Source organism: Lycium barbarum, chromosome 6 (genome assembly GCF_019175385.1).
Source record: "Lycium barbarum isolate Lr01 chromosome 6, ASM1917538v2, whole genome shotgun sequence".
Lineage (NCBI taxonomy): Eukaryota > Viridiplantae > Streptophyta > Magnoliopsida > Solanales > Solanaceae > Lycium > Lycium barbarum.
Window position 1 is genome coordinate 129,600,052 of NC_083342.1, and position 22,480 is coordinate 129,622,531.

At 36.8% G+C, this 22,480-nt stretch overlaps 1 protein-coding gene and 1 pseudogene across 3 annotated transcripts in view; both read left to right on the plus strand.

Annotated features, from left to right (window-relative positions):
• Positions 1 to 933: 933 nt before the first annotated feature.
• LOC132598911 (serine/threonine-protein kinase TOR) overlaps positions 934 to 22,480 on the plus strand; it is a 33,239-nt gene continuing 11,692 nt past the window's right edge. The window contains exons 1-32 of one of the 3 annotated variants that reach the window (XR_009566727.1): positions 934 to 1,259; positions 4,875 to 5,213; positions 5,285 to 5,359; positions 7,012 to 7,184; positions 7,322 to 7,420; positions 8,906 to 9,065; positions 9,194 to 9,337; positions 9,608 to 9,777; positions 9,867 to 10,071; positions 10,147 to 10,341; positions 10,840 to 10,992; positions 12,751 to 12,872; positions 12,962 to 13,064; positions 13,145 to 13,240; positions 15,093 to 15,223; positions 15,511 to 15,613; positions 15,696 to 15,878; positions 15,946 to 16,038; positions 16,196 to 16,231; positions 16,833 to 16,931; positions 17,021 to 17,119; positions 17,237 to 17,399; positions 17,485 to 17,609; positions 17,707 to 17,759; positions 18,389 to 18,512; positions 18,807 to 18,992; positions 20,195 to 20,347; positions 20,498 to 20,650; positions 21,603 to 21,674; positions 21,766 to 21,900; positions 21,991 to 22,052; positions 22,138 to 22,235. Coding sequence is in view for 2 of the 3 variants with exons in the window: in XM_060312059.1 (XP_060168042.1) it covers positions 1,146 to 1,259; positions 4,875 to 5,213; positions 5,285 to 5,359; positions 7,012 to 7,184; positions 7,322 to 7,420; positions 8,906 to 9,065; positions 9,194 to 9,337; positions 9,608 to 9,777; positions 9,867 to 10,071; positions 10,147 to 10,341; positions 10,840 to 10,992; positions 12,751 to 12,872; positions 12,962 to 13,064; positions 13,145 to 13,240; positions 15,093 to 15,223; positions 15,511 to 15,613; positions 15,696 to 15,878; positions 15,946 to 16,038; positions 16,196 to 16,231; positions 16,833 to 16,931; positions 17,021 to 17,119; positions 17,237 to 17,399; positions 17,485 to 17,609; positions 17,707 to 17,759; positions 18,389 to 18,512; positions 18,807 to 18,992; positions 20,195 to 20,347; positions 20,498 to 20,650; positions 21,603 to 21,674; positions 21,766 to 21,900; positions 21,991 to 22,052; positions 22,138 to 22,235 (4,216 nt within the window). In the remaining variant the exon portion in view is untranslated. The remainder of the gene's footprint in view (positions 1,260 to 4,874; positions 5,214 to 5,284; positions 5,360 to 7,011; positions 7,185 to 7,321; positions 7,421 to 8,905; positions 9,066 to 9,193; positions 9,338 to 9,607; positions 9,778 to 9,866; positions 10,072 to 10,146; positions 10,342 to 10,839; positions 10,993 to 12,750; positions 12,873 to 12,961; positions 13,065 to 13,144; positions 13,241 to 15,092; positions 15,224 to 15,510; positions 15,614 to 15,695; positions 15,879 to 15,945; positions 16,039 to 16,195; positions 16,232 to 16,832; positions 16,932 to 17,020; positions 17,120 to 17,236; positions 17,400 to 17,484; positions 17,610 to 17,706; positions 17,760 to 18,388; positions 18,513 to 18,806; positions 18,993 to 20,194; positions 20,348 to 20,497; positions 20,651 to 21,602; positions 21,675 to 21,765; positions 21,901 to 21,990; positions 22,053 to 22,137; positions 22,236 to 22,480) is intronic. The other 2 variants (XM_060312059.1, XM_060312060.1) reach the window with 2 other exon arrangements.
• Positions 13,391 to 13,472, plus strand: LOC132601026 (U6atac minor spliceosomal RNA; annotated as a pseudogene).

Below are 22,480 nucleotides of genomic sequence, written 5' to 3' on the forward strand. Positions count from 1 at the left end.
ATATATTAAATACCGATACTTGTTCGTTAGTTTAACGGTTGTTATACATTAGCTTGAGGTCGTTGTCCTGTCTTATGATTCGAACCCCCAGACTTGAAATCCTGGCTCCGCCTCTGATTCCCTTGGTAATACAAAAGTTCAGTTACCCAAAAAAAAAAAAAGAAGGGTAAATCTAAAAAAATAAAATTAGTTTCGTCTTGATTATGTAAGTGAACATTTATTTTAAATCAAAAAATAAAATAAAAATGAACACTTATTCTGAATCGAAGAGAATATTAATTTTAGTTCTTATTGAAATTTTTGTGAAGGTAGATGTGTCCAATTTTTTCATGGCAAAACAAGAAAAGGAGAACTACAAAATAGTAACAAATCGCGTAAACTCGTGGTCCTTCTAAATTGTTACTTACGTGACTTGTGATAGGTTATCTGACGATGAATCATTTTTCACATGAATATTTTTCTCCATTTATCAAATATCATTGATAAGTACGCAATATTAATTTTATTAACAACATTAAAATTAACATAAGTTATTTTCACTCGGGAACATAATGAGAACTTAGGAATTTCAAATGACGGATAAATTAATACCGGTCGTGAGAATTTTCGCTTTTTTTCATCACTTATTTTGAAAATCAGTATTTGGCCATGAAAATTCCAAATACAAGTTGAAGTTGCATTTAGAATTTGGAGAACGCCAAAAACCCTATTTTCACTTTCAGTACGTTCAAACAATCAAATATTCTTTGCAAAACTATAAAAAATACAACTCCATCTTTAACTCCGACTTTAAAATTCCAAACTACGTGAAAAATATTTAGTTTTCATGGCCAAATGCCTACATGTTATGTTTCAACCGTAAACAATATAAATAAAAATGTTGTCCAATATATTTTCATGGGAAAACAAAGAAAAGGAAAACAATAAAAGGGTAAGAGAGCGCGTATGGTGCCAACAGGCCCATTACGTTTTCTTTTTAACCCGTTAAAAGCCTTAACGTTAATTTGTCCTACTCACTCTCTTACAAATAAAACATCATGTGTATTATCGAGACACCCTGAGATTGTTGTTGTATAGTTGGGTGCATCACAAATTATATGTTTTGTTGATCGTGTTATTAGGGTTCCGTAGGGGTGGTGGCGCATATGGCTACCACAGGTCAGGTGATCCGTTATCAACCAGTTGCAAGTACCGGTGCTGGAAATATTGATGCTCTTAATAGACTTCTTTCTGACCTTTGTACTAGACCCAATCCTAAGGTAATATGAAATCTTGATGTTATTTAAGAGTTCTTCAAGTGAGCTCTTTTTTTTTTTTTTTTTTTTAAATTTTCTTTTAAGCTGTTGTGTATTTTTTTTTTTTTTTTTGGTCTTGTGCTGTTACATTTGTTGAATTGGTGAGGAAAATTAAGGAAGGATATAAGATTGTTCCAAGATTTTAGAAAATCTTGATTTCTTTCTTGGGTTTCTTAAGGTTCTTCCATTTTTTACTTTTTCTTGATAGCAAAATGAAATCTTGATGTTATTTTTTGAGTACTTCAAGTGAGCTCTGTATTTTCTTTTAAGCTGTTGTGTATTTTTTTTGTTTGTTTTGTGCTGTTACATTTGTTGAATTGGTGAGGAAGTTTAAGGAAGGACATAAGATTGTTTCAAGATTTTAGAAAATCTTGATTTCTTTCTTGGGTTTCCTAAAGTTCATCCATTTTTTACTTTTTCTTGAAAGCAAAAATGAAATCTTGATGTTATTTTTAAGTACTTCAAGTGTATTCTTCTTTAGTTTTTTATTCTGCCATTTTCTTTTAAGCAATAACATCAAGATTTTATTAGCAATACTAAGGGTCTTGCATTGTTTCCTTTTTCTTGAAAGAAAAATGAAATCTTGATGTTATTTTTGAGTACTTGAAGTGAACTCTGAATTTCTCAGGAAATCTTGGATGTAGTTATTTGAAACCTTGTATATAAAAGATTGAAATAGAATGGAAGCAGAATGCTACACGTTTACTTAAGGGCACATTTATTTTTATTGATTTGTGTGAAAGAAGACCAGTAGTGGAGTTAGAATTGTTTAGGAAATCTTGACGTTATTTTCGAGAACTTGAAGTGAGCTCTGTATTCTTAATTTTCCTTCTGCCATTTTCTTTTAAGCTGCTTTGTATATTTTTTTTTTTTGGTTGAATTGGCGAGGAAGTGGAACCAGATATTTAGTGTTGTGAATTTGCTTTTCTGAGGAATTGAGGAAAATAAAGGATGGACATAAGACTGCCAAGATTTTAGTTCATGGTACATTGAGTTCTTTTCTTGATTTTTCTTTCCTCGATTTCTCAGAAACTCTTGGATGTAGTTATTTGAAACCTTGTATAGTATAAAATATCGAAATAGAAACAAAGCACAATGCTACACGTTACGTTCAGGCACATTTATCTTTCTTCTGTTTCAGCCTTAGAGGAAAAACTAAGTTGGATAGGAGGGCGGCTATTTTTATCTAACACAGTTACTTTCGGGCACATTTATTATTCTTATGGTTTTCTATAAGTAACTTTGTCCGAGATTTTAGCGCGTGGTACATCTTGGGTTCTTGCTTGATTTTCTTTCCTCGATTTCTCAGAAAATCTTTGGTACAGTTATTTGAAACGTTCTATATAAAAGATTGAAATAGAAACAAAGCACAATGCTACACGCTACTTTTGGGTACATTTATCTTTCTTCTGTTTCAGCCTTTTAGATGAAAAACTGAGGTGGATTGGAGGGCGGCTATTTTTATCTAACACAGTTAACTTTCGGGTCCAGACCCCACATGGTGGGATTATACTGGGCTTGTTGTTACAGTTAACTTTCGGGCACATTTATTATTCTTATGGTTTTCTATAAGTAATTTTGTCCTAGATTTTAGCGCGTGGTACATCTTGGGTTCTTTCTTGATTTTCTTTCCTCGATTTCTCAGAAAATCTTGGTACAGTTATTTGAAACGTTCTATATAAAAGATTGAAATAGAAAGCAGAATGCTACACTTCACTTTCCGGCACATTTAACTTTATCGATTTGTGTGGAAGAAGACCGGCAGATTCAGTGCTAAAGTCTTTCTTCTGTTTCAGCCTTAGAAGAAAAACTACGGTTCATATTTATTGATTTGTGTGGAACGGTACGGTTGATGGGAGGGCAGCTATGTTTTATCTAACACAGTTATTACTACGGCTTTCTATATGTTTTTGACCCTTTTCTCCCTGTTTTTATTGTTATCCATGACTAATCTAGTTTGGAATCATGGCACTACATAGAAGTGACTGTTCACTGTTGTGTATACATGTCTCCTCCTCCATACCTCTTGTTAATTATTCTTGTTTATTGTCCTCCTCCGTCAATCAAGAGAGATGGATAGGTCCTGGTTTTAATTTATATCAACCATTTTACTGAACTTTTTAGTTTGAATAATTATGTGAATACCAGGTTTTGTTTTTGTGTGTTTTCATTCACTTTTCCTGTTCACTTTTCTATTCAAGGGTTAGCAGAGCAGTAGGAATGGCAGCGGGGCGGGGCGGGTGAGGTTCTATGGGGGTCCGGTGCGGGTTTTAACAGATATTTTAAAATTTAAAGCCGGGGGTGGAGGGGGGGGGGGGGGGGGAGGGTTGCGTTGCGGGTTGAAATAAATTGCCGAAGTTTCACCATTGCATTCACTGTCGTCCGGGCTCTAGGAAGACCCATTTGAGAAAACTCAATCTTTTTACAGCTTTTGAGTTCTATATTCTCAACCAATTTAGATATGTATTAGTCAACATTCAACAATAATAATTAAAGTATGTTTTCCATAACTGCGACCAAAAGATATATCATCAGATTCTCTTAATATTTTACATGTAACCAATTGAGTAAGATTTAAGAAGGCCAAATTTCATTTTAAAGTTAATTTAATTAGAATCCAATGTTACTTTGTTAGTGCAGTTTTCCTCTATTTTAATTTAACAAAAGATAAAATGAAATTACATACTCCCTTCGTCCCAAAAAGTTTGTCTTACTTTCCTTATTAGTTTGTCCCAAAAAGATTGGCACATTTCTATAGTTAGAAACAATTTTACTTTTTGAGATGATTTACAGCCACACAAATATCTAAGGCTTTTTTTGGACAACACATTTCAAAAGTCTTCCTCTATTTCTTAAACTCCGTGCCAAGTCAAACTAAGACAATCTTTTTGGGACGGAGGGAGTATCTTTCCACACTTTTCCTAAATAGGTTAATACAATTTGAATTTATAACTCTTTTTTAATTTTCTCAAAAATCGAAGTAATGCATTTATGTCGAAACGAAGGTCGTAAAAAAATCTGAATTGTCCACATCTTAAATTTTGATCATATTGTTTAAACTTTGTCAGCTAATGGCATAAATCAAGGTAGGTTAAAGATAAATTTATATAAAGTATAAAATGATCATGTAAAATATTTTCCTGAAGACATAAAAAAAATTCACAAAGTAGGTTATCTAAGTTTATAATTTTAGTTTTTTTCCATAAAATGTTAGCCTTTCCAATATATCATACTGACAGTGAACTACTAATATGTAAATAACAAAAGTAGAAATAAATGCTTATGCGGGTTTGTGCGGGGCGGGTTGAAATTTTTGTGGGTTAAGTCAGACCCGCCCCGCCCCACTGCCATCCCTACATAGCAGTCTTCTGCACAGAGTGCTTGATATGAATCCTGATAGGGTTTCTGTCTTAATCATATATAATACTGTTTTTGCCCAGTGTGGCTGTTTTGCAGTTTGCGTTTGCATGCTATTGGATGCTCTCTCTCTGCCTCCTTCCGTCCTTCCCTATTTTAAAATTCTCTTTTAAATACTTGAGTTGCGTTTGAACAGAATTCTTATTTTATTCTCTCTGGTAGGATGGGGCTGCATTGACCTTGAGGCGGCTCGTAGAGGAAGAAGCTCGTGATCTTAGTGGAGAAGCTTTTGCTCGTTTTATGGATCATCTATATGAACGTATTACTACATTTCTTGATAGTAATGAAGTTTCTGAAAATCTGGGAGCATTGAGGGCTATTGACGAGCTAATAGATGTCACCATCAGCGAAAATGCATCGAAAGTGGCAAAATTCTCCAATTACATGCGAGCTGCTTTTGAAACAAAGCGTGATCCTGAAATCTTGGTCCTTGCTAGTAAAGTTCTTGGTCACCTTGCTAGATCTGGTGGTGCAATGACTGCTGATGAAGTGGAACGTCAGGTGTGTAGCATTTTGATACTTCAGAAACCTGATTGTCTGTCATCAGGATCTCAATTCTTTTGTATTTTCAGGTAAAAGTTGCACTAGAATGGCTTCGTGGTGAAAGAATTGAGTATCGTCGCTTTGCCGCTGTCTTAATATTAAAGGTACAATCAGCATATTTCTTCATGATTTGTTGTATAAGCACAAACTTTGAAGCTGGGTTTTATTTCTTTCATCCTTAATGTGATGGGGAAACTTCGAGTTAAATCATAAATGTTACTCCCTCCGTCCTAATTTATGTGATATGACTGGGCACGCAGTTTAAGAAATAAAGGATGACTTTTGAATCTTGTGGTCTAAAACAAGCCAAAGATATTTGTGTGGTTATAAATCATCTCGTTAAGCGTAAAAGGTAAAGTTTAAAGTTAAATTGTTGCCAAATATGAAAATGTATCATTCTGTGTATCACATAAATTGGGACAGAGGGAGTATAAGACTTGACTGCTAGCTTACAACCAAAAAAGTTAGTGTGTGTTGCCCTATGATGTATTCCTGTTGCTCGAAGAGAGGTCTTCACCTTTGGTGGTTGACTTTAGTTTGTTCTGTCACTTCCTTTTTGTGCTTTTAGTTTCCACTTTCCAGTTTCTGTGTTGACTTGTTCACTTTGTTAATGCTATTCATTCTCCATAGAAGTACAAGTATTTTATGCGAATTCTTTAAGTTGCAGCAATTTGTTACGGTTGAAACATTAAATAACCATAATTACTAACCCCGGGGATGCTTAGTGGCTGTTTTGGTGCATTTGAATATAGAGCATTGAAATAAGGTGAAACTTATGTCATTGAGCATTGTGAACACTTTAAGCTGGTGATTTCAATTACATAAATTTTAAGTCGGTAACTCTTTTATGGATAGATGAAGATCCTTTCATTGCATATCACACTAATATTGTGGTAACTTTACCATCGAAAAAATATTGTGGTAAATTCACATAGGGATTTGACTTTGAATCTCAAAAAATTCACAATTATCCATAAAAAAGGAGCAACATTTTTTTTTTCTACGAAAAATACAAATGAAATGAAGCCTTTTGCTTTTGATACCCTCTCTCCACCCTACAAAAATTCTACTGTCTTCACTGTCATTCTACTGCATCTGTCTTTCCCTGTTCCCAACTTTTCCACCCTCCTACTTGCCATTGTAGTGAACTTTGCTAGAGAGTAGGTTATTAAAACCAATTTTATTATTATTGATAACTGAAAGTATTTCTAGCCAAATATTGTTGTGCTACTTAGAGATTTAATCTGTCAATTAATATAGTTACTGAAGAAGTTATTATTTGTACAGAGTTCAATCACATCTAACTGATAAGTTGAAACAGCAGACAACCCATTAATTCTCAAGTGTCTAATCGGTAGTCCGGAGTTTCTAAATGAGTCCAGGCTTCCCTGAATCTCTTTATTTTTTTGTTGGTAGATGAAGATAATTTATTAACAAGTTCCAGCAATATCTAACTGCTAGAATGAAAGGTTACATCTAAAATCTTTGTGGAACAAACTAAGTCAAGCATGGCATTCACATGATTTACATCTGCCATGTTTCACTAGAATATTGGCAAAAACATACATCTATTTCAGATTAACTAAATCCCCCCTCCCCACCCCCCGCTCCCAACACACACACCCACCCACCCACCCACACCAATTTTTTTTTCTTCCTCCATATCACCCACCACATAGCAGCTGGTCTTAAATTCCAAATATGAGCGAAGTACTTGCTGATTCCGTCCCTGTTTCTATCTCTATCTTTAATTTAGGAAATGGCAGAAAATGCTTCAACCGTTTTCAATGTTCACGTGCCGGAGTTTGTGGATGCTATTTGGGTTGCTCTGAGGGATCCAACATTGGCTGTTCGAGAAAAGGCTGTTGAGGCATTGCGTGCCTGCCTTCGTGTTATTGAAAAGCGTGAGACACGCTGGCGTGTTCAGTGGTATGCCTATTTCTCTCTCCTCCTCCCTTTTCATTTTTCAGAATATGTCATTTATATTTTGTCAATATCTAAAAGAATGTACTGGTCGCAAATTTCTTGATCCAAGGCATTTGCTCTTAAATTGGTGGTTCCGACAGGTATTATCGAATGTTTGAGGCTACACAAGATGGATTGGGCAGAAATGCGCCTGTTCATAGTATACATGGCTCCCTTCTCGCAGTCGGGGAGCTGCTAAGGTTTGTTATCAAATTGAATCATATTATTTATTTCCTTGTAGAAAAAATATTCAGAGTTCTTTGTGCTGTGTTAAGTGCTTTCATATGCTGAGTGTCTAAGAAACTGGAGACTTAATCTACAGTGACATGGAGGACTTAAGAGTCAGTCTACCTCAAGCCTGAGGCCAATTACATGTGTAATTTAGGGGCGAACAATTGTCTACTACCTAGAGCCTGTTTGGATTGACTTGTTTTAAGTGCTTTTAAGCCAAAATAGCTTTTAAGCACTTTTGTAGTGTTTGGGTAAAATAAAAAAGTGCTTTTAAATACTTGTTTTTAAGCCAAAATAACAAATACTACCTACTTGTTCTTATTAGCAATTAAATCTAGAATGTATTTATGATCTGTTAGATTTATTAGGATCTGTAGGGATACCCGGGTTTTCAATCCTTTATAGGAAATCTCTCTTTTTGGCATTGACTGGTATCTCTCTTATCAGTGACAGGATCCTCTGTTGAGCTTGGATTATGTGGTCAAGTTTTATAAGATAGTCTTGTAACTTTGTTGTGGATTTTTCCGTTTGTACTTTAACCAATTTGAGTATGGTGGGCCATGGGTATCATACCTTCAGAATGGGCGAGTTAGTGTTTTTCGTTTCGGTACTATGAAAGGCCATAAACTTGTTCACCGTGACTAGTTTCAAAATTTTACTTATCAGAAATAAAAAAAGTATTAAGTTTAAAGAACTTATAGAACTTCAAAGCAACTGGAGGCTGTTTTTCTTTGGAGTTTGTGTTACTTCTTAGCTATTGTTACTTGTAATCTAGAAAGTTTCTGCATACAATGTGTAGCATGAGATATTGGATGAAGGTCATGAATGGTTAAGTAGGCGTTTGGACATAGATTTGATTGAAACTCGAAAAGAAGAGTCATTAGACATGTATTTCACTTGAAAAAAGTTGAAGCTCTGTGAGTGGAAAAAATTCACTGATTTTCAAACTTGAAAAACTCATCTTCAAAAACTGACCAAATAATCATTCCAATGTATAACCAAACTATGTTTTAAAAATATCTTTTGGAAAAAGAGAAAAAATGTCTATGTCGAAACGGTTACTAAGATAGTCGTTGGTTTGTGACTGAGTGGTTTGCGTGTATCTGAGGTGCTAGTGGGGTGAAGGGCAGGTTCTTAGGCGATGGATGGCTGCATGAAGAGGGTGGTTGTCAAGGTACCTCTGCAAGCTATAGGAGGACAATATTTTCTTTGCTGTATTGCCATGTATGCACTTATACTAGTATGTTCCATGACTACTTTAGTTTCAAGGATTTATGTGTTATGTTTTTGAGTAAGTTGCCATTGTCTTCTTCACTAAGAATAACATCAGATCACAGGTAAGTTGAATAATATGCTCAAGTCATATGCTATTGGGAATTGGACCCATTAATATCTACTGGATGTGATATGAGAAATGATATGATAAGTGCAAATTTCTTCATCAAAATGTGCAGGAACACAGGAGAGTTCATGATGTCAAGATACAGGGAGGTTGCTGAAATTGTTCTAAGATACCTGGAGCACCGAGATCGCCTAGTTCGTCTCAGCATAACTTCTCTGCTTCCTCGAATTGCCCATTTCCTGCGTGATCGATTTGTGACTAACTATTTAACGGTTTGTGACATTTGACTTCATTTTAGTGATTCAATCTGCTTTTATTAGCTGGAAAATTTGGATGACTGAGATTTGCATCTTCAATGTTGACTACTGTGACTTCAAGTTTGTTGATTTTGCTTCTACAGATATGCATGAATCATATACTTCACGTCCTTAAAATACCTGCAGAACGTGCCAGTGGGTTCATCGCTCTTGGGGAGATGGCTGGTGCTCTGGATGGTGAACTCATTAACTATTTGCCGACAATAACCTCTCACTTGCGTGATGCGGTATGCTCTATATGTCATTGCGTACTGTTTCCAGTTCTTTTTTTGAAAAGTTATCTTTGCTGGTTCTTTGTGTAAAAAAAGAAGTTATAAATTACTGAAAGGTTCTCTCCGAGTTTGAGACTTTCATGAACTGGTTCTTTTGTGTGGTGTTGCTCAAGGGTAACGTGTATTTTCTGTGTTGCGGCGTTCCACCTTTGTGTTGTAGGTTCTTTCTGTAACATGTATATGCGTGAAGCAATAACCATGACAGGTGAAATATGTTTCTCTCAGATTGCTCCTCGTAGAGGCAGACCCTCACTTGAGGCGCTAGCATGTGTTGGAAATATTGCAAAAGCAATGGGCCCAACCATGGAGCCTCATGTTCGTGGTCTCTTGGATCCTATGTTTTCTGCTGGGCTTTCCCTGACACTGGTGGAAGCATTGGAGCAAATAACTGAAAGGTTCTCTCTGAGTTTGAGCAGAACTATCATGAACTGGTTCTTTTGCGTGGTGTTGCTCAAGGCTAACATGTGTATTTTCTGTGTCTCAGCATTCCACCTTTGTTGCCGACCATTCAGGATCGGCTGCTTGAATGTATCTCAGCAATCCTTTCAAGATCTCATCATGCAATGCCAAGACAATCAGCTGCTTTGAGTCGAGGGCATCTTGCAGCAGTTGCCCCCCAAGTACCAGAACTGAGTGGTTCTGCGCTAGTGCAACTTGCTCTGCAAACTCTTGCTCGTTTTAATTTCAAGGTTTGTCGTCTATATTTTTGTGCACTTTATTTCCCTTCTTGATAGTTTAGTTTGATAGTGGATTTTGGGTTACAGGGCCACGATCTTCTTGAGTTTGCAAGGGAGTCTGTTGTTGTATATTTAGAAGATGAGGATGGAGCTACACGGAAGGATGCTGCGCTGTGTTGCTGCAAACTAGTAGCAAATTCTTTCTTGGCGATGTCTTCTACCCAGTTTAGTCCAAGTAGAATCAATCGTGCCAGTGGAAAGCGACGTCGACTTGTTGAAGAGGTTTGCTTCTGAACAGTGTCTTGGTATTATACATTTCACCGGTTTATCACTTCGTAGTTATCTGATTATTCAAATATGTGCCTGTAAAAAGCACCCTCCTTATTCCCCCCCCCCCCCCCCCCCCCCACACACACACACACACACACACACACAAAAAAAAAAAAAAAAAACTGTATAAGGATGTACCATTCAGTTTTAGACTTTTAGGATGGCTTCATTAATACAGTTATTAATCTCTCAGACGGTTTACAACATACTATACAAATACTAATGACCAATGATTAAAAATGAAGGTTTATATCCTTAGTGATTAAAAATCTTGTCTCAGAAGTAAATGTCCAGAAAACTGTTATCAAACCTTAGCAGCTTCTCATGCTAAGGTGTCTTTTCCACTTGGTTGATAAGTACTTCTCGACATCATGAATATGAAGGTTTTTATTTCCGGGTCTTCGACATGGTGATTTAGGATCCTTTTTTAACTGAATTACTTTTCTACAGATTGTGCAAAAACTTCTCATTGCTGCTGTTGCTGATGCTGATGTTACTGTTCGGCATTCTATTTTTTCCTCGCTATATGCTGATGGAGGATTCGACGAGTTTCTGGCTCAGGCTGATAGTTTGACAGCTATATTTGCCACTTTAAATGACGAGGTATTTAATTCACGTGGTTTATAGTTATTCATGACGATCTCTTCAATGTGTTATAAATGTCTACTTAGATGACGCTAGTGTTATATGCCTTAGTACATGGATATAACAATTTAGATCCTTGTTCAATTCCCAAAATTGAAAAAAGATTAAGGTGCCAAAGTGGAGGGAAAATTCACTTTGTCATGGTCATTTTATTTATTTATTTGGGAAAGGGAAGGGGAGTAACTTCTATGGTCTTAAGAACTTATGGATAAACTAATGTGCGGTCTTATAAACTCAGCCATTCATTTTGCAACCATTGTTGATACTGCAAGCTTTCTCAGTCAAAATCTTCCATGTTACCTTATCAAAAAAAAAAAAAAAGGAAAAATCTTCCATGTTTTCTTTCCAGAAGAATCCTATATGCTTGCTGTCCTCTTTCTCTTGAACCTATATGCTTGCTGTCCTCTTTCTCTTGAACCTATATGCTTGCTCTCCTCTTTCTTTTGAACTTTATGTAGTTGAATAGGAAGTATTCTGGTGGTGTGGTGTACTTTCCTATAGACACTTTTTGTTAGAAGATGGACTTTAAATAGGAAACGCATAAAATGCATACTTTTGCTACTTGAGAAAAGTGTGTACTTTTTTGTCCTTCGGGTTTTAGCAATGAAAAGAATGTTAAGGAATTTGATTGAATGAACCAACTGAAGGCCTTCTTTGGAAGTCATTGTAGAAGTGTAGACTCTAGAGCAACTAAAGGCCTTGCTTGGATTACATCTTCATTTGTGGTGTAATTCTATCAAAAGGCTGAGTTTAGATATCTGAATTGTTTGCATCCTCTTCTAACACTTATACTCTCTAGAGTGCTTCTTGACCCCCTCTTTAGTTTTGTCTATTAACTTGTTATGCTTCAAAATACTAAAAAAAAGGGGAGCATGGTTAAAATTTGGTATTATTACTTTTAGGCAAATATTGTGTGACAAACATCTCAGGGAGGAGAGTATAAAGTAAGAGAGCACAATGACTCTCTATCTATACAGAACACCGGGCGTAATTTGTAAAGAACCATATTGTTGTGTAGGTTCTCTACTTTTATGTAGGTATACTGTATACGGGAGATTTTCCCTATTTAATGAAATTACTTTACTTCATAAAAAATTAAAAAAGGAAAGAGGATAAAGGAAAAAAGGAGAGTGAGATGAGAGTAAACAACCCTAAACTCTAAAGAGAAGGGGTTATGTCGGTTAACTAAACTTTTTGGAGCATAAATGGGCATTGTGTATGTGCAAATTTTAATGAGTAATGCACCCAAGGGTGTGGGTAAGCAGTCAATGAAGTGGGTGAAAACGTTGGACATCATGGATTTGCGAGACAAAAAATCTAGGTGATTTTTTCCGGCCCTAAGGCTTGTTGGTCAGAGTTATCCGGAACTTGTGCTGGTGGGAGGTAGCAGGTACCCTAGTCGAATGGTCGAGGTGCGTTGCAAGCTGCCCAAAACATCGCTGTTATCAAAATAATCTCAAGGAGCAGTTTTTGGCTAAGAAGCATAAACATAGAGATTGCACGCTGGTGGAAAATATCCTAATAGCCTAACTTTTAAAACTGCAAAAAAGTCCAGCCTGTTTATTTTTTGAATATCTGATTCCTATTTTTTAGTGTTGATGCAGCAAAATGCGTACATTATGTGATATCTTAGGAGTTAGGATATGTACGACCTTGTTTCCTTCTCCTTCATCTACGTGCTCTTACCATGCTTATGTCCATTATTTATATTTCCAGGATTTTGAAGTTCGTGAGTATGCAATTTCACTAGCTGGCAGACTATCTGAAAAGAATCCAGCATATGTTCTTCCAGCACTTCGTCGCCATCTTATTCAGCTGTTAACTTACCTAGAACAAAGGTATTCATATGGTCTTTGATAGTGGAAAGAGTCTACTTCCTTTTTGATCTCCTCTAAGCTTGTTATGTTTACATCTCTTACGCTGTTAGCAGTGCAGACAATAAGTGTAAAGAAGAGAGTGCAAAGTTATTGGGTTGCTTGATTCGCAGTTGTGAACGCTTAGTTCTTCCATACGTTGCTCCTATACACAAGGTCCAGCATTTATACTTATATGAACTGTGCCATTTTTTATCTCTTTTGCTTTAGTAATACCATTTATCCATTTATTTCAGGCCCTTGTTGCGAAACTCTGTGAGGGCACAGGGGTCAACGCGAATAGTGGCATTATTAGTGGAGTTCTAGTGACTGTTGGAGATCTTGCAAGAGTGGTATGTAGCCTCTTCATACTGATGATCTCCCTAACCTCTCATGCAGCACTGTCTAGAGATGCTTAGTGTATTTCGTTTGTACTGTTTCTTCCCTGGCTCCTTACAGGTTAAAAACTGTAAAACGGTCTTTTAAATGAAACTGTAAATGAAGCGTTTGTAGAAAAAGAGGGTTGGTTGGCATCTCCTCTGACAGGGATGTGAACAGACTATGGGCTATACCAGAATTGATTTTGTAAATAAATTGACTTCAACTCGTAGTGTTTCCTATTGGGCCAGAAGTTTAGATTATTTTTCTCCATGCATTTTTAGCATCACATGGTAGTGATATAATTCACATATTTCTTTTTTATCTCACCTAGATATATCCTTTGTCTGAGCGTGGGCTTATTTATCCTAATCTTTTCCTATGGTATTTGACCATTTTTTATTAAGTCTGTTAATTTTATTGTATTTGTTTCAGCTAGCCAATTGTTCTGGTTGGTATGCAGAGGATGCCATTTTCGTTATTATACTAGTTTCATTTGTTATTGGTATTTGGCTCGATTATTAAGTGAGAGCTTCCTATTTTAAAGTGCTGTACACTTCTTTCATGAAATAGTGTGCTTACAGTTTTCAATCGGAAAAAAAGTGATTCGCAGTTCTTTTCCAGTTATATGTGCACACTTCAACTTTGTCTCAAGATTAACTTATCTCAAGATTAACTTTATCTCAAGACATGATGTGATCCTTTGTTGTTAAATTCACCTTCATTTCTCCTTTTATTTTCTCAGACTCTCTCATTTAGTAAAAAGTTCTAAGTGAAATGACTGATGCTGCATTAAGCCTGTATTGTTGATACGCTGTTTCCAATTTTCTGTGCTGTGTCCTCCTTGTCGCATTGGAGCTACTTGTACATTAAGGGCCCGTTTGGCCATAAATACCAAAACCTTGTTCATTTTTGGAATTTTTGAAGTTGGAGTTGTGTTTGGCCATAGTTTTTGAAATTGTAGTTTTTGGTGAAATATAGTGTAAAAAAGTGGAAATTTTTTGAAAAACAAGTTTTTCTTGTTTTTAGTATTCCGGAATACAACTCCGGAAAAAAGTGAATAATTTTTATGGCCAAACGCCCACTAAATGTTTTCTTCATTTTCAATTGAAAAATCAATAAGGGCTTAAGTCAACCTCCACCAGAGTTTATCCCTAACCCCGGTGGAAAGAATGCCTGTAAATGATATATTCCCTCCGTCCCTATTTGTTTGGGACTGTTTTCCTTTCGACCTCATCGAAAAGATTGATATTTTTCTAGGTTATCAAAAAAAGATTGGTACTTGTATATATTTAGAAACAAGCTAATTTCTACATCCCCAATTCTGCCTTTGACCTGTCTTGTTGTATGTCCCACTACATACAAAAAAAAAAGTGTTGTGATGGGACTATCTGTACTAAATAAAAGAAGGAAATTATTTGGTCAACAAAAATCTTTTGGCATTTAATGTACAACTGTCCTATGTGTCAAAAACTATATCCCTTTCTTTTTTTTTGAACCCGTGTGTCCGCGTCCATTCATACTGTGCCAAATAAATTGAGACACATATAGTGCTTATTGATCTTTATTGTTTGATCTTTCCCTGTGATCTTTCATCTGCATTTTGGTGTCTTTGGTGTGCCCTCTGTGTTTGTTATAGTCAAGAATTGTCTTGCAGCTTAAATAATATCAATGGAAGTTCATGCATCACTCTACATCTTCAGCTGTCTATATCAGATACTTTGATTGCATTTTAAGATCCAAGATGATTGACTGTTGTCTTTATCCATGTAGATAGTTCTTGTGACCCCTGATTCTCGTTTTTTGTCTCTCTTATACTCTCTTCAGGGTGGCTTTGCCATGCGGCAGTATATTTCAGAACTTATGCCATTAATTGTTGAAGCTTTACTTGATGGGGCTGCTGCTTCCAAGCGTGAAGTGGCTGTTTCAACACTTGGTCAAGTTGTACAGAGTACAGGGTAAGTGATTTCTTCAACCTTTGATTGCATTATTGCTTTGCAATCAGTCTTTACTTACTATTTCATTTGGTTCCTAGATAATTTATGATTGGGGCTTATTTCGAATACTGTTTGTGGGGCATACTGACTTTTTCTATCATTTGGACTGTGGTGTGCTATCTATATTTTTCAAATTTCCATTATATTTGCTGGTACTTTCACCACACTATTCATGGTTCCGGTGCAGTAATTTAGCTATAAAATATCAAAATCTTGTTTGACAAATTTGTTGTTTGTAATGTTCACAGATATGTCATAACTCCATACAATGAGTATCCTCAGTTGCTTGGGTTGCTCTTGAAGCTGCTGAATGGTGAACTGGCTTGGTCAACTAGAAGAGAGGTTTTGAAGGTAACTGCAATCCTGTTGTCCAATATTTTTTTCTCTCTTTGGATTAGTCAGTACTTAAGTTCATTGAGGATGAATTTTGCAGGTTCTTGGCATCATGGGTGCTTTAGATCCCCATGTGCATAAGCGCAATCAGCAAAGCTTACCTGGATCCCATGGTGAAGTTACACGGGTGACTGGTGATCCTGGTCAACATATAAGATCAATGGATGAATTGCCTATGGATCTCTGGCCATCGTTTGCAACATCGGAAGATTATTACTCCACTGTGAGACTTAAACCTGAAACTTATTGTGTCCTTTTTTAGATTTCCTAACTGGCATCTATTGCTGCAGGTTGCTATCAACTCACTCATGCGGATTCTCAGGGATCCATCTCTGTCAAGTTACCACCAGAAAGTGGTTGGATCTCTTATGTTTATTTTCAAGGTCTGGAGACTCAGTTGGGCACCTCATTTCTCATTGTTTTACAACTATTTCTTAAGCAGGATTCCTATGTTATATCCTGCTTTACCTCTTTCTTCTTTTGACACTGTTAGTCCTTGGATGCTTATTTGTTTTTGTCTTCTGGCTTTTGCATGTGTAGTCAATGGGCCTCGGCTGTGTCCCTTATTTGCCTAAGGTTAGTCCACTATCTCACATAAATTGCAATGACGATATATACGTGAGTTGTTGCTCACATTCTGTTGTATAGCTTACTTTTCAATTTGGCTGGATGTTTATGTTTGAAATGTGAGTTCATCCTTCCCTTGGTATTTCATCAAATGTGGTTCTTTAGGGTGTCACAAACAGTTCACCTGGCTGTCCAGGCCTGCCAGACCCTCCCATTTGCACCCTTTTTAGAGAGTAAAGGTGAAAGAGAAAAAGAACCTGCTGAATAAAGATATCTCAGATCTTTACTTTTTAACATGTAAAAGTGGGGACAACCAGCTAATGACACGGGGAAGTTGAAAACTTAAGAAGAACATAGTGAATTTTATTGCTTGTAATTAGTATATCCTTTTTCCCAAACATTTATTGTGGATGATTTTAGATCTCAGATCCCTACTTTTTAACATGTAAAAGTAGGGACAACCAGCTAATGACACGGGGAAGTTGAAAACTTAAGAAGAACATAGTGAATTTTATTGCTTGTAATTAGTATATCCTTTTTCCCATACATTTATTATGGATGATTTTAGCAGAGATGCTCAGTCATGATTGTATCTTTTATTTTTCTGTAGGTTTTGCCTGATCTCTTTCACATTGTACGCACATGTGAGGATGGTCTAAAAGAATTTATAACATGGAAACTTGGAACCTTGGTATCTATTGCACGACAGGTAATATTTCGTTTTATTAATATTCTGTCTTGTTATTCTTTTGAATTTGCAATTTTCTTGAGGCCTTTTAAATGATTTTTTGTTTGTAGCACATCCGTAAATATCTGCCAGAGTTGCTCTCTCTGATATCAGAATTATGGTCATCGTTCAGCTTGCCTGCTGCTAACAGACCTGTTCACATTGCTCCGGTAAGAACAGTAGAGTTTCAGTTGGTATTAAATTACTGCACTTATTTTTGTGTAGGGCATTATAGAACAGATGCTTTGGTTAATGATCTCACTGGTCATTTTCTTCTGTTATTTTAGATTCTGCATCTCGTGGAGCAACTTTGCTTGGCACTCAACGATGAATTCAGAAAGTATCTTCCTGATATACTTCCCTGTTGTATTCAAGTTCTTACTGATGCGGAGAGGTTTAATGACTACACATATGTTATTCCTATTCTCCACACCCTTGAAGTTTTTGGTGGTCAGTCTTCCTTGGTTGTTTGTGATCCATGTCTTGGTTAGTGTCACTTTGATGTTGAGGATAGTGGTCTCACCTTACTGTGCAGGCACATTGGATGAGCATATGCATCTGCTTTTTCCTGCACTTATTCGGTTGTTTAAAGTGGATGCTTCAGTAGAAGTAAGACGTGGTGCAATCAAAACTCTTACAAGATTGATACCTCGTGTGCAGGTTGGTGTAAGAGGGAGTGCTTCCAAGTTTCATTGTTTCCATTTGATTGCTTGTTTTCCTAAACTCTTTTTCTTTTCTCTTCATTTCCATTTTGCAGGTTACTGGACACATATCTTCTCTTGTGCATCACTTGAAGCTTGTCTTGGACGGGTCTGATTTTTCTACCTCACATTAATCACTAAGAATATAAGAGGCTTATTTTCTCCGAATTAATAGATAACAAATGAAATACAAATATTTACTGCTTCGTGTGGTTTTGAAGTTGACTCTAGTGAATACACTCTCAGATATCAAATTCTGATCCATATGTATCTACCCTCCCCCATACTTATATAAAAGAGAACCTTGAATTCTAATTTATTACCTTGGAGTGTATACTAATTGCAGCTTCCGATTCCTTTTACTGAAGGTCATCCAGTAATATGTGGCACAAATAGCTGGAAAATTGTGAAGCATACATTAAAATTTAAATCATTTTATTAGTGTTTGAATTGCAGTCAATATTGCAAGGGGTTTTCTCATGTTCTGTCAAAACTATAATTTGAATGGAATTCCTTTCCTTATGTCATGAACAATTGTTAGACGATTCTACTACAGCTGTTTTTGGGAATTCAGTGATTTATCTTCTTGTTTTTGATCTTATCCTTCAATCTCTCTTTTGTTCTGAAGCAGACTGAATTGTGAGTTTGTACCTCATAAAAGCTTTGTACTATATGAGTTCTGCGGTGCTTTCTTCAAGTTTGTGTTTATAAATTGTGGGTGCTTCCTTCCATTCACAGGAACAAGGAAGAGCTCAGGAAGGATGCTATTGATGCACTTTGTTGTCTAGCTCATGCTCTTGGAGAGGACTTCACCATTTTTATTCCTTCTATTCACAAGCTTATGGTTAAACATAGGCTGCAGGTGGGTTGATCTTTTGGGGTTTTCCCTATCACTACCACGAAGGGGAGCCTTGGCGTAACTGGTAATGTTGCTGCCATGTGACCAGGAGGTCACGGGTTCGAGCCATGGAAACAGCCTCTTGCAGAAATGCAAGGTAAGGCTGCGTACAATAGACTCTTGTGGTCCGGCCCTTCCCCGGACCCCGCGCATAGCGGGGGAGCTTAGTGCACCGGGCTGCCCTATCACTACTATAACATTATGAAGGCTTATACTGCTGAGGAATTTGTTCTTGATACAATAATATTTCATATACAGCACAAGGAATTTGAAGAAATCCAGGGACGACTGGAAAAACGTGAGCCACTGATTTTTGGGAGCACCACGGCTCAGAGATTAAATCGGCGGCTCCCGGTTGAGGTCATCAGTGATCCTTTAAGTGATGGAGAGAGTGACCACTACGAGGTTGGGGCGGACATGCATAAGCAGCTCAGAAGCCATCAGGTAGTTTTAGTCTTCTTTTGTTTGTGACAGAGACAAACTGGAACTTAAGTTTCTTGTACTTACTAGTAGGGGTGAAATCCTTTCTGACTACCTTCAGAGTTTTGAGTACTCTCATAACTATAACAGCACCTTCACCCTTTGCCAAACAAAAGAAATGAGATGCCCTCCCCGGAAACAGTCCTACTTATTTGCTAGTTATTTATATGCTCCGCCATAAGTAGCAGATTCCTGATAACATGGAGTTGGTTTAGAGATGTAAACATACTTACACTATGTTTGATTCAGTGAAGGGAGGTGAAGGAAAGAGGAAATTTCGATCACTTCCACTAGGTAGATCATTCATTAGTTACCTTTTGTTTTCTTTTGATACGTTGTGAGGGAAGAAGTCTCTTAGAATATGTCCAATTTTGAAGGGGCTGAAAATGCGGACATGGAGGGTTATGAAACTCATTTACTTGTTGGAATGAAGTTACTTTCCATTCTCTTTATACTTACCAACAGAGGGGATAATAGCTATTCTTGTTTTATAGAAGAAAATAAAAGGATTCGGGGATTTCTTGGTAATCCCCCCCCCCCCCCCCCCCCCCCAAAAAAAAAGAAAAAGAAAAGAGAAACAAGTCTAACTTTGGCCTGAAATGGTCTATGCCATATAATGTCAGAGATGTCTGTGAATCTTGGGGTTCTAGAAAAGTTGATAATGCCATCAAGAACATCTGCATTATGGTCCCTTTTTTTTTTTTTTTTTTTTTTTTTTTTTTGTATTTGGACTGAAAGGAATCGCATATGTTTTGGTGGTATCTCAACTTCTAGTAATTCGTTAAAAGCTAGATGTTTGGTTGACATTATTAGCTGGGTTAATCTCTGCATCTTCTTGATGCCTTTTAATGATATTTTACTTATTTTCATCAAAAAAACAAAAAGATGAAAAGAGAAACAAAAGGGATTCCTTAGGGTGTCCCATCAGGTGGGGGTTTCAATCCATTTTGGGGTCAAATCCCTCTCCTGATTGCACCTTCCTTTTTTAACCCAAGGAAACATGATTTTAGATATGAAGGTAAGCCTGTACTTTGGGTTGTAGCAGGAATTATTGTATTTCTGTTTCTACTTCTCCCTTATTTTATTTAATTAATTTTTCCGTTGGTTTTCTTCAACTTTTGACGATGTCTAGTTGGATATATTGACTCTAAACTACATTTATGTAGGTCAATGATGGCAGATTGCGTACCGCTGGTGAGGCTTCTCAACGGAGTACTAAAGAGGATTGGGCAGAGTGGATGAGGCATTTCAGTATTGAACTTCTGAAAGAATCACCAAGTCCAGCATTAAGAACATGTGCAAAACTGGCTCAACTTCAGGTATTATCCTCTTCCTCTTCAACATCCCCTTCCTCATTGTTCTTAAGAAAAAGAAACAAAAGTTAAAGGACTTTCAAGAAAAGAGCAAGTGCCAGAAATATACAGGTGCTTCTACCTCTGTTTCTTTTTTCTAATGTTGAACTTTTGCAGCCTTTTGTTGGGCGGGAGCTGTTTGCTGCAGGTTTTGTTAGTTGCTGGTCACAACTTAATGAAGCTAGTCAAAGGCAGCTAGTACGGAGTTTAGAAATGGCGTTTTCTTCTCCAAATATCCCACCTGAAATTCTTGCTACACTTCTGAACTTGGTTAGTTTGTCATGCTTTCCAAGTGAAGCACACTCTTCAATTTTGAAGATATTGATCTAAGCTTATGCGTACAAGAAGATTGACTGTTACCTTAACAAGATATTCCCTCCATTTTTCCTGTAATAGACATGCCCCTAGAAAGAGCAGAAGTGCTCAGAGCTATACAGCCCCCACACATTAAATCATAATGGTAGTAGTAGGATCTCTTAGTCTTTGAGTTATTTGATGTTTATGCATGTGAAAATTTCTAGTTGTTTTCTTTTGCGGTGCTTAATGTTGATAAAGGGGTAGCTTAACTCTAAAAGTTGTGTTTGTGTCTAGAACTTGATATGAGATCATACTTGTGGGCTTCTTTTAGGGTTTTACAGGTTGAAAGTATGTTGATTGGGATCCGAGAGGAAATCTACTTGCAATTGCAAAGGTTCATACTTATTTAAAAAAGAAGTTGTAAGGGTTCGTGGCGGCTGTTTGCCGAAGAGAGCGCTTGGTGCAAAATACAGCTGCTATTGACATATTTTTCAGTTTATGATATTAGTTCCTCTAGGAAAAGTATGAATCTCTGGTTTGCGCATTTCATTTGTGGAAGGGATGGTGGATTCTGGGAATAACTGGTCTTCTGGTGAAGTGACTCAAGAGTGAAGACTAAGGAGAGCTGTTAAAAAGAGTCAAGACTAAGGAGAGAAATCAGATAGATCAAGGATAGAATTAACCAGATAAAATGATTATCCAAAAAAGGATGATTGGTTATGGGTGTAGTCAAATTTGAGGGAACTAACTGTTTCTGATTTTTTTAATCAAAACTCTCATATTCTTTACTTGGGTGATTGACGAGGTTTTTTTGGAAATGATTGGCTCAATACATGAAGGAGTTGCGTACTAAGACATTAATCGGTCCTTTGTAAAGCTGCAGTATTATTATTGTTATTTTAGTTTGACTAATTTTACTTTCCAGGCGGAGTTTATGGAACATGATGAGAGACCCCTTCCTATTGATATCCGTCTGCTTGGTGCTCTAGCGGAGAAGGTGGGTTTATTCTCACATTGTGCAGTCGATTGATATATACCTTCTGTTGTTATTAGTTAAGTAGTTGTATATAATGAACTCTTCCTCTCAGTGTCGAGCATTTGCAAAGGCCTTACACTACAAGGAAATGGAATTTGAAGGTGCACTTTCAAATAGGAGGGATGCCAATCCTGTTGCTGTAGTTGAAGCTCTAATCCATATAAATAATCAATTACATCAATATGAGGTCTTGATTTCTTTGTTTGTTTGTTGCATCTTACTTATGCTTCATACTGACTTTCTGGTGATTAAACTTAATCATGCTTGGCATCTTCAGGCAGCTGTTGGAATATTAACATATGCTCAGCAGCATTTGGGGGTTCAATTGAAGGAATCATGGTACTGCACAAGCTTTAACTTGAAATGGCGGTCTCAAATGTGTCTTCTCCTTCACTGATGTCATTGCTATTTGTCGATTTTTAAGGTATGAGAAATTGCAACGCTGGGACGATGCTCTTAAAGCATACACTGCTAAGGCGACACAAGCTTCTAGTCCACATCTTGGTTTGGATGCTACTCTAGGTTTGTATTATTGGATAAGTTACTGCATAATCTGGTCTATGACTTCTACTTACAGAATTATTGAAGATATTTGATGCTAGTGATAGATCATGCTAGATCCGAGTTTTCCATCAAATAGTAGTGACCTTTACTTTTGAGATTCATTATCTGAAAAGGAGTCAATTGCCAAGGAAATTGATTGACCCTCTCTAACTACCTGATGTAACACTTAACTTGTTCTAAGTGGTAATCAATTTCATGCTTTC